At 43.2% G+C, this 12,270-nt stretch overlaps 1 protein-coding gene across 3 annotated transcripts in view; it reads left to right on the forward strand.

The window, feature by feature from the left end:
• The window catches only part of PDE4A (phosphodiesterase 4A), a 114,020-nt gene that overhangs the window by 69,785 nt on the left and 31,965 nt on the right, over positions 1–12,270 (forward strand). For all 3 annotated transcript variants that reach the window (XM_040346417.1, XM_040346418.1, XM_040346419.1), the window contains one exon: positions 2,511–2,604. In XM_040346417.1, coding sequence (XP_040202351.1) covers positions 2,511–2,604 — 94 coding nt within the window. The remainder of the gene's footprint in view (positions 1–2,510; positions 2,605–12,270) is intronic.

Raw genomic sequence — 12,270 nt, forward strand, 5'->3', positions numbered from 1 at the left:
TCTCAATGAATTCTCAAGGTGCTCAGATATTTTGGTTCTAATTTTGCCCTTCATGTGCTTCATCCATGACAATAGTTGCTTACATATATAGGTGCTGCCGAAAACTGATGACATTAATAAGGTGCAGGGGCAGCCATGCTGACAGGGGACAGGCTTTTCTATACCACCTGTTTCTGATTTCTATAGAAAATTAACTCCTTAACACTTTAACAATTTTTATTAAACTTCAAGAAAACATAACGGATCAACTGCCAAGGCTTCAAAAGTGGCATAACAGCATAACTTTGCATAGCAAGAAATACAAAAGGTATATAACAGGAGGTGTCGGAGCATAAAAATGAAAACGTTCCTTGGTATCAAAAAGAAGGAATGTATCTAGACGTAAGATACCCAAGATATATCGACCTCACAGAATATAGAGTATTGAATATAATTTGCAGGAATGGAAGCATATCCTACTAGGAAAACAGGTAACAAAGCAAAATGGATATAACCAATACTGCAACCTCTAAACAAGAACACTTTCCAATATAATTCCTAGATGCAGGGGGGTCTAAGCATATGCTTTTAATGTAGTAGGAGCATCAAGGGGCTGATCAGTGTTGGATATCTTCAGTTTGCCCAATGTGTTGGTAAGGTCGGCTTTCAAGTACCAGTCGGTATACTAAAACGGCTTCATGAGAAGGGTAAGTTCTGCCATAGAAAAGGAATGCTCTATGAATCGTCTCCACCGGGAAAAGAAACGGTAGGTAGTTTTGTAGTTCTGAACAGTTCTGTCCAATTTATCCAAATAAAACAGGGACTGTAAAAAAAAATTCATGGCTGAAATACATGGCAGTGAGGGCTGGATCCACACCCTAAGGATCACTCTGCATGCCACCAGGAGACCGATGAGCCCATTGGGGCAATTCTGGGGTAGTTGTAGTTGGGGTCCAGGCAGAGGAGTCCTCATAGCCAAAGTTACAGAGCAACGGGTCCTTGGTGGGACAGATGGAGGTGACTCTAGTCATGTCAGGACTTGATTCCGATAGGTGACAGGACATGTTCATAAATTATGAAATAACGAGGGACGGGAGAGACTGCATGGTTATGTACTTAGAATGTTTTTAGCAAATTTAAACATGAAAATAATGTAAAATGTAAAATATGGGTTATAGAGTTGTGTGAAAAAGTATTTGCCCCTTCCTGATTTTTTTTTTTTTTTGCATATTTCTCACACTTAAATGATTCAGATCATCAAACAAATTTTAATAGTACATAACGACAACCTGAGTAATTCCAAAATGCAGTGTTTTAATTATTTCATTTATTAGGGGAAAACCTGCCTGGCCATATGTGAAAAAGTAATTGCCCCCTCCCATGCTGAATCATAAATGAACTGTTATTAACCACAATTTTTGGAAAACTGAGTTAAATTTCACTTGTCACAATATTCTGTGGACTGATGAGACAAAAACGTAACTTTTTGGAAGTTGTGCGCCCCGTTACATCTGGCATAAAACGAATACAGCATTTCATAACAAGAACATCATACCACCAGTCAGACATGGTGGTGGTAGCTTGATGGTCTGGGGCTGATTTGCAGTTTCAGGATCTGAACAACTTGCCATATTTGGTGGAACCAAGAATTCTGAGCTCCACCAGAAAATCCTAAAGGAGAATGTTTGGCCATCGGTTCATGACCTCAAGCTCAAGTGTACTCCTTGGGTTATGCAGGCGGACAATGATCTCAAACACAACAGCAAGTCCACCTCCAAATGGTTCAAACAAAGCAAAATGTAGGTTTTGGAGTGGCCTTGTCAAAGCCCGGACTTAAAACAAATCGAGATGTTGTATCATGACCTTACACAGGACAATCCTGCTTGAAAACCCCCCGATGTGGCTGAATTAAAACAATTCTGCAAAGAGTGGACCAATATTGCCCAACAGCAATGTAAAAGACTCCTTGTCCGTTATCGTAAACGCTTCATTGCAGTTGTTTCCGCCAAGGGTGGCACAACCAATTATTGGGTTTAAGGGGCAATTACTTTTTCACATAAAGCCAGGCAGGTTTGGACAGCTTTTGCCTTAAAGGAAACCATCATTTAAGAACTGCATTTTGTATTTAATTGGGTTATCTTTGTGTAATGATGAAATTTGTTTGAGTCATTTAAGTGTGACAAATATGCAAAAAAAAAAAAAATCGGAAAGGGGGCAAATACTTTTTCCCCCACCATAAATGACAGTATTTCAATCTGATACAAAGGAGGCAGCTCATGGTATATTTTGGCATTTCTAGTGCCAGAAATTTTCAAGGTCAAACCATCTTTACTTGAGATTTTCTCTTGTGTGTTGTTTTTGTTATCAACCGACAAAAGATAGCGATTGTTGCGGAAAATGAATAATATAAAAAAATGCCTAACTTTCTGGAAGGGCTGCTGTGGTGTACATATCTGTGGTCACATACCTCTGTATCAGACATTTCCAAGGTAAATTACTGACTTTCTTTTGATGGTCTCTGTCTCCCACAGTTCAAGAGGATGTTGAACCGTGAGCTAACACACTTGTCTGAGATGAGCCGTTCCGGGAACCAGGTCTCAGAATATATTTCCAACACTTTTCTCGGTAAGTCACACTCTGCATTAAAGAATAATTCCAGGCGTGTACAGTTTCATTGCAGTGTTTGTTTAAGGGATTTGAAATTCTTTTCAGCCAGTCCTGTGAATGACACCAGAATGGTGACACCACTATTTTGCTTTACAGCTTCTTTGCTTGTTCTTGTCCTCTCATCAAACAGACGAGGCATGATGAAGATGAAAACATCTAGGGGGGGTCACCTATCTCGAGTTTGGCAAGAATGTGTAAATTACAGGACTGGCTGAACAGAATTAAAACCACGGGTTCAATACCAGTCTTAAAGAATTATTATCATGGTTTGTATTTTCATTAAATTATCATTTAGAGTTGCTGTTATAAATAATTCTTGGTATGGTTTTTACTTGCATGCTGTGGTCTATGATCATATACAGTGCATTTTCCTGCTACGGCTTATGAAACTTATATTGCAGTCAGCATCCTTGTTGGGCAACTGAAAAAAGGATTGCAAAATAAATGCCTTACAGTAAATATTGTTTCCAATAAAAGTTTTGACTACATTCTTTTCATAGACATTAACTGAAGTACACTAAGGGCTCTTTCACACGGAGCGGATCCGTATTGATCCGCTCCGTTAGCCCGTTTGGCTCAGCGGGGATTCCTCCGTTAATCCCCGCTGAGCTGTCGGCGGACAGGGCGCTCCCCGCACACAGTGCAGAGACCGTCCTGTCTCTCCTCCGCTCTCCCCTATGGGGAATCGGATGAAGACGGACCGTGTGTCCGTATTCATTCGATCAGTTACGCCGGACAGAAGAAAAATAGGGTTTTCTTCCGTCCGCAAAAGCGGATCTTTGCGGACGCGGATGGTTGCGGACGTTAGCGGATGCATCATAGGGATACGGACTTGTAATAAACGGACCGTTTGTCCGTACGTGTGAAAGGGCCCTAAGTGTCATAAATTGTATGGGCAACTGACTGTTACACCTACATAAGCAAATTACCAAAAATACATGGACACTCCAATTAAGTTTTAAGTGTTTCCAGTGAAGGGTAGTGTTAGACCGTTTATAGGCAACTGTGTACTTCCAACCACGTCTGAACAATTTTGTGGAAGGAGCCTTTTGGTTTCAGAATGACTGTGCCCAGGGCTTTTTTTCAGGGGGAACTTGGGGGAACTCAGTTCCACCACCTTTGGCTCAGACCCCTTGGTGCCTGCTCACCACAATCACTTGTATACACAGAAGTCTGGTTTCTGTGTTTACAAGTGACAGCTCTGCACTCTGTGTGTGTGTAACCCGCCTGAACTCTGCACTCTGTATGTAATGCAATCCTGGTATTTAATGCCCCTTTAAGACCCTCCTACTGTTTGTGAAATCTGAACGGGGTTGTGGTTGAGTTCCTGCACCTATTTTCTGAGAAAAAAAGCTCTGACTGTGCCCCATGCACACCAAGCCAGCTCCATAAAGGCATGGTTTGGAGGGGAAGAACTCAAGTGGCCTACACAAAACTCTAATCTCATCCCCGCTGAACTGTTCATTTTTTGTTGGTCATTTGTATTGCTTTAAAAGAGGATAACGGCAAGCATGCCCATGCAGGGGCTAAGAGATCTGATGAAGATAAAAGAGGGTACGTAGACAAAGCTATAACGTCCAGGATTCAATATAATGTGTTAATTTTGTATGGGCCCAACATCTGGGTCAGCAGTCTAGACCAAGGGTCTCCAAACTTCTAATCAAGGGGCCAGTTTACTGCTTTTTCAGAATTTAGGCTGGCCGGACTGTGGCTGGCAAGAGTAAAAAATGCCCCAGCATCAATGGGAGTCCACAATGTCTTGGGCTTGGTGGTCAGTAGGAGAAGGATTTGTGCCCCTTTTTATTTATATTGGTGGCAGGAACAGTGCACCATCATTGCTGTCGGTGGGAAGAATTATGTCCCATTGTTGGTGTCAGTGGAAAGAATAGTTCCTCATCAGTGATGTCAGTGGGAGAAATAAAGCCCCACTGTTGGTGTCAGTTAATGAAATGTTGCCCTATCATTGGTCCTAATAGAAGGAATAGTGCCTTAAAGGCTGGACAAAGGCAAGCAAAGGGCCACAGTTTGAAGACCACTGGTTTGGCCTGTATGTCCCAACAAGAAAAGGCAGAGAGAAAGGGAGGGGAAAGAGCAGGTTAAATAGAAAACTAATAAGCATATGTAGGGATATATAGATCCCCCTCGAACACGGGTTCAGAAGCCTAATGGGTAGGATATAAATAACTCGGGCTAGAAGAGTTCAGAGTTGGAAAAGTTTAAGTAAGTCATGGTTGGGATATTTTGGGAAAGTTTGGTTGTGAATCGTTAAAAATATTGCATAATTTCTCATTAACCAGGATCACATTTATGCAATCTTTGACTTCTTGAAAATGGACTCTGGACTTCTTCCAGGCTTTGTTTTGCAGCCAGGAACAAAGAAGTAGCCCATTTCTGTGGGTATGAGAAAAGACCTGGAAACGTATGACGTGGAAGGCCCAACCTTGCATTATTTGGGACTATTTGAAACCAAATTTGAAGGTGGCCAAACACTCTGGACCAAAGTGCATTCAGCTTCAGGAAGGACCACCAGATATGTAGTACATCCCCACGATGACCGTACCCTCTGAAGCATCTGTCGCTGCAATTGGAAATAGCATGAGCTACTCCAGCTGGAACCTGAGAACTGTCCATTTTTAATCTAGACAAACTGATCACCTGATCACACGAGCAAGGATTGATTGGACAGGATTGATAGCCTTGTTTGATGGCCTTTGTTTCACCTGAGATAAGCTGATACCAGGAAGGTTTTACCTTCCTGTCTTCCTTCCTTATATACAAGATAGACATAAAAATGTATGTTGACGGTATAGACATTTTGAGAAGAGCCAGCTCAGAGTTAATTCTCGGGCAGTCAGATTGTTCCTGCATTTCCAGCTGCTTTTGGGGGTAGAAAAGTGTAAGACCCAAACTTTTTTATTTTTAATGAAAACCTTTACAAAATGTTTTATTTTTAAATTGGACCCCAGAGCTTTTAGCCATGTGTTAGTATGTACAGCATATTAGTCTCCTGTTGATCACAGGCGCTGCCATCTTCTCCTCGTCTCCCTTCCAGTTTCCGACTCTTTCGCTGCTTGGTTGGTAAGGCCGCAATTATGTCACTCCCGAGCATGTGCATGGGGAGTGACGACATCACAACACAGAGCGGTGCTGAAAACTTACGCTGAGCTTCACATGCATGGAGAGGAATGAGCGACCATGTAAAAAAGAACATTGTTGCCTGTGTCCTCATTACTTTCTCTATTTGTCTTGGTGACCGTTGTCAAGGGTGAAAGTGAGAGAAAATCACAAATTTTGAGTTGTCATCATAAGAGGAATAGAAACAAAATCTTCCCTTTGAAAATATTTTCTCCCATTCTGGCTATGGGACCTGAAGTAAAAGGAAATCTCCTCAAAGGGGACCCAAATGGCAAAATAACTAACAGTGGTCTTCCCTACTCTATCCAAAATGAAAATTAAAAGTTTTGGCTTTAGTTAAGCATCAGAAAATGTGTCGGCATTTAATGTCTATGTCGGGTAGATTTCCATTTGCTTCCTGTTCCAGAGATATAACTCTGGGGTGAGTACTGAGGAGGGCCCAGTGCAAATGTTTGACACAAAAAGGTAAAATCTTGGGATAAGGTCACCTTGAGTAACATGTTACACCCATATTTAGGGTGCAACATGTAACATGTTACTAACTGAGCAGACCTCCCCCCAAGTCCCCATTGTTACAGCAGGCTGGGGATCATGCACCTGCTGTCACAATTTAAAATGGCTGTGTGGGGCTCCACCCACCCGGCCACATCATTCATACAGAGTTCTGAGGGTTTGTAGTTCTCAATGAACTGCCAGGGCACTGATGAGCGCTGTCCTTGATAGTTAATGGATCCTTCCTGTCATTCAGTAGCTGCCTGCTCATACACAGTATGGGCAGACAGCTACACTGACAGTCTGCAGGAGCCTGAGATTGCACCTGTGATCTGCTGATCATGGGTGCAATGCTTTGCAGGCTCCTAATAACAAAAGATGTTAATTTATTAATAATAAAATACTATTTTTTATTATTATAAACATGAACTTATCCTATAGGCTAGGTTCACACTGCTGTGAATTCAAAATCGCGGTAAAATCGATTTTGCCGCGATTTTGGCCGTGATCTAAGAGACATCTGTGCAGGGTTTAATGTAAATCGCGGCCCAAAATCGCAAAAAGTAGTACAGGAACTACTTTTTGAAATCGGTGCAGCGCCGCAGATGCGGCGTCGCATCGATTAGGACGGTGCCATTGCTGACAATTGCCGGCAAATGCCGCCGATTTGCGATGCGATTTGACATGTGAAATCGCATCTCAAATCGTACCCAGTGTGAACCAGGGCTCAATGTTTATTGCACAAAGTTATCTTGTGAACCCAACGTGTTTGGGGGAAAATGTCTCCCTTTTCAGGGCTGAAACCGTGGGTGTGAATGGACTTCTTTGAGATGCCATTAGAAGGCTTGATCCAAAATGTCAAGTTTGGACACTTTGCAAATTGTCGGCTTAGTTTATTTCTGAGACATTGACCAGAAGTAAAAAAAAGTCTGCAAAGTGAGATTAAATCCAACCCAAACATTCAGCATTTCCCATTACTTTCTGTACTGTGATCATGGTCACTGGGAAAAATAAAGTGGATGTATCTCCTCCATGGGCTGACGGCAATAAAACTCTTCCACAATTAACACCACTTCCATGCTATTCAAAATTATCTAAAAAAAAAAAAAAAACTCTTGGCTTTTACATATACTGTACATTTTTTTTTCTGTCCTTCTGCAAAAGGGGTTGTCCCTTGCCCACCTCCTTTATTTTCCATTGAAAAAATTAAAACCTCAACAAGCAGAGTGAGACCCCACTATAATTGTCATGGCAAGTGGGCAGTCGTGGGATACCCCACAACATCCACAACATCTACCATAGGCTGAAATATGGGTTTTGGGTGGACTGACCCTTAATTTAAAGCATGTCCTGGGCCTAGACATGAGTGCACAGAGACCTCTTCATGGGATGACAGACTGACTGCACGTTGTGAGTTGGACAGAAGGACTTGTGATTCATGTTTCTCACGCACACAGAAAGTTTACCGTTGCAGACGGCAGCCCCATCATGTATTAATAATCCTCTGACGTGGGGATGATGCAGGACGCACTACGGATTATTTATGTTTGTTATTGTATGAATGTATATTTAGTTTTCCCTTAAAAAGTGCCAGCTGTGGGAAAAGGGGGAGAGGCCTTTAGTTTCCTGTCTGCCGGGTGAGCTGTGACTGGAGACATCTGGTGGATCAAGGCTGCTTCTCCTGGGATATGATAGAGAGGACATCCCTGTGGATGTTAGTTCTCTGCTTTATAATCTAGGGCAGCCCATCTTCCCCTATTTAATATGGAATAACTCTTAAAATAAAAAAGTGTTGTCGACTTAGTTCGTTTTTTGTACACCAAGAATGATTCCATTACACAACATTTTTTTAAATCATAATAATGAAATTAACTGAATTATAGTAACAATAAAATAAATTCAGATGGCAAAAATAGTAGTGCATCTCATATTCGTGGTCAGTAAAAAGTTGCCCTTTACACTTGTGATCAGTAAGATACATCCTAGAGTGCTTATAACAGAAGGTATGTATACATCCTCACTTCCAGAAAACCCAAAAAACAAGGAACCCACTCTGTTCTTATGGGTAAGTGGCTGGAGTCATGCAAATCATAATTTTTTTTTTGCCATATTTAGACATCAATACTTCCAGAACCACTGGTGTACAGGGCAGATGTAGCCAGTAGGCAGTGGCGTAGCTAGCACATCTGGCACCCGAGGCTGGATATGAGGACAGGGTTGAGAACCACTGCTTTACTACACACAGCTAACCTTAAACCAGGGGTGCCCAACCAGTGACCCGGGGGCCACATGTGGCCCGCGGAGCCCTCTGATGTGGCCCGTGACCTCCTGCTCTGGAATAGTGGGTTGGCATAAGCCGACGCTTTCTGTATAGCGCCAACTCCTGTCACAGGTGGTGTCATAACAAATGCACTCTGCCTGGGACAGAAACAGCTGGCGATACCTGAATGGAAGACTGTTATTAAAGGTCAGTTTATTACTAAAATTGGTGTATATATGAAAATATCTGTTCTGCAGTGGTTACTGGGCTGCTTTCAAACTGATTCGCAGGTGCAGCGCAGAACACCTGCGGGTTACCTGCACTGAGCCATAGACTTCTGTTATTACCTGTGGGTTGGTGCACTTCAGAAAGTGCACCACGCCTGCAGGATATAATAGAAGTCTATGGCAAAGTGCAGCTAACCTGCAAGAAAGCCACAAGGTGAACTGTGTTGCACCCTCTGTGTGGGTATACCGCAGCGCATCAGTGTGAAAGCACCCTTAGGCCCCTTTGACACGATCAGTCTGACCCAATTGGACCCTTCGTTTACCTCTATTGAGCCACAGATGTAAACAGACTTGTGGCCATTTACACACACCTACCTCTAATTCGATCCACAAAAAAAAACAGAAAGGGGGGATCCGTCCCCTTCCATCTGGGAAGATCGGATTGGAGGGCCAATAGAGTAGAGTGGGCTGTGCCCCTGTCTGCTTTGCATATGCAGAGTAGACATGGGCCTGTCATCTGCCCCCTCCGCTCATTGTGGCCCACAACTGGTTACCAAGTCGCTTAAGTGGCCCTCGCTCTTCAAAAGGTTGGGCACCCCTGCCTTAAAGTGATATTAAAGTCTTGTTTTTTGTTTTGTTTTTTTCTAAATATTAAATGGTATACTTGCCTGCTCTGTGTGGTTTTGCGCAGAGCAGCTCGGATCCTTCTCTTCTTGGGTCCCTCGCCAGCACCCCTGGCCCCTCCATCTTTGTGGGTGCCCCAACAGCAAGCAGCTTGGGGGCATCCAAGAGTCACTCTCCCAAGCCACGACTCGGTGTGTCCATTCACACACGCAGCCATGGCTCGACTCCGCTCCTTCCATCTGATTGGCTCACTGGCTGTTATTGACAGCAGTGTGAGCCAATGTTCCCTCATGTTGATCTTCAGCAAGAGAAGGACTGCCTTTAACATTCCACTGTCCGGGAATGGTATGCGACAATCAGCCCTCTGTGATCTTGTAGGGAATCTGTAAGTCTCACAGGTGTAAGAGAGCCCGGGATGTCAAGAGAACCCCCTATTGAGAGGCCAGGAGTAGGCTCGTACAGGACTGAGCTGTAACTACAGGCTGGGTGAGCCAGGAAAAGCTGGGTGAGACGGTCTGAGGGACCAGAGTCAAGAGCAGTGCTGCTGCTGAAAAGAGCCAGGTGGCTTAGTATATTTCATTTTTCGGAGTTCCACTGGGGTAAAAAAAAAATTAAGTCAGTAGCTACAAATACTGCAGCTGCTGACTTTTAATATAAGGACACTTGCCTGACCTGGGAGCACATGATATCGGCACCGAAGCCAACCTGTCCCTCAGCTCCAGGTGCAGGTGCCAGCATCATTACTAAGGGAAACGGGAAGTGAAGCCTTATGGCTTTACCGCCTGTTTCCTACTGTGCATGCGTCTGAATGGGCCCTGCTGTCTTCTGGGACCAGCGGGGGGAAGGTGAAGGGGGCAGACATTATGTAGTTCGCCGCACAATGTTCGGGGACCTTATTCTGGAGGTGGGAGCAGATACCTGGATTTGACAGGTATCCGCTCCCCTGAAAGGTGCCAAATGTGGCACCAGAGGGGGGGAGAAATTCGATCAGCTGAAGTTCCATTTATCGGTGGAACTCTGCTTTAAACTAAAACCCAAATATTCCCCACCCTATATCAGTAAATACTGATATTGTATGTGCTGCAATAATTAAAAAATTATTATTTATGACCCAAAGTTAACGTCGCTCAATAGTACTCATAACAGTGCTGACCTATATTTAAACATAACAATGTTCTTGAATACATCCTCCTTCTGTGACCATGTGATTCTTGTCCAATTAACACTACTGTTTGCTCCATCACCTTTGACACTTTCCTGTTACTTCAGGGTATTGACCTTTGATCGGTATAGGTCACTGTGCACCTTGCCTTTTTAATAGGGCTTTCACCATCTTCAAGTTGCACCAGATGGATCAACAACTCTCCTTATTCCTACTCCAACACCAGGTATCATATATAGGGTGAAGTCTTGCAAAAAAACAATAAGACTTTCCTTGTGTAGAAAAAACATCAGTGCACCTCAATCCCGTGCCAAGGATAAGTTCACTTTAGAAACGCCCCTTTAAGATCAGGATTCAGCATCACATACATAGAAAACGCCTTACTTCCACTTCCGGCCTGGCATGATGATGTCATGTAGCTCGGCCCATTACGGTGTTGCTACTGGACATTTGTCCGCTTTAAGAACCAATCAGAAGGTGGCAGAGAGCCAACTTTGAATAAGCCTATAGGTCAGGGATAAGCAATTAGCGGACCTCCAGATGTTGCCAAACTACAAGTCCCATGAGGCATAGCGAGACTCTGACAGCATCAAGCATGACACCCAGAGGCAGAGGCATGATGGGACTTGTAGTTTGGCAACAGCTGGAGGTCCGCTAATTGCTTATCCCCGCTATAGGTCCTCGGGGTAAGCATCCATGTTGCACGGCTGAAACTGGCAATGCTTAACTATGCAGAATAGATTTACATGTCTCCTGTTTACCATTATGACTTCCTGGGAAGCTTTTTTTTTTTATTTTATTTTTTCACTTTTGATTGACAGGTCTTTCTGAAATATCCTGTAAGCCACAAGAGGTATTGACTTCAAGAGCTGGATCTATTTAACGATTGCTCACCGCCCCTTCCCCACAGTACAATAGTGCGGAGTTGGGATTATCTTTACGGTGTGGAGAGTTCTGTACCTTAGTAATAGCCGTTAAACCATTTTAGTAACGTTTTGCTAGGTTACAGATACACAGTGGGAGATTAGGTTTTATGTTACTGTGTAAACCGTGCAATCGCTTTCCCATAAGATACATGATCTGCACCAGTCACATGTTCCTGGACTGGTAAACCGTCCATTTCGCCATCCTTCCTGTAAGATGGCTATGTAGATAGGACACCTGTTCATCCTACAAGTTTAAATGTCCAGTCTTCTCTCTCAATGAGCTCACAGCAGCCTACCCACCTGAGACACTGCAGAGGCTTTCTCCGATAAAGCTACACAACATTTTACTATGAACATGGAACCGCTCTTTGTACGCTTTTTTATGTTTTTGACCTCTTTTATAACACTTGGAATATTCGCATTAGAAAATGGGCGCAGAATCTTCAGAGAAAAGGCAGAGGCTGGAGGACCCAGGATCGGTATATCTAAAATATATTTTGTTGGCTCATGTATACGGTGCTGAGGGAAAGGGCCCCATTTCACTCATGACAACTGGTCATTCATTGCCTGTATCATAGGACATAATATGCTGTTGCATGGGGAATCCTGATCTACTTCTACAGACTACAGACCGCATCAAAATCAGAATATAAAAGGAAAGACTTCCAGTACCGATCAATCTTCTAAATCCAGTTATAAGCATGGCTAGTAAAAAATAAAATGCTTTTGAGATGATATGGCAATTATAATATTTTACACCAATAAACGTTTGGTGAATTCTGGGGATCCATCGGTATT

Source organism: Rana temporaria, chromosome 3 (genome assembly GCF_905171775.1).
Source record: "Rana temporaria chromosome 3, aRanTem1.1, whole genome shotgun sequence".
NCBI classification, from domain to species: domain Eukaryota; kingdom Metazoa; phylum Chordata; class Amphibia; order Anura; family Ranidae; genus Rana; species Rana temporaria.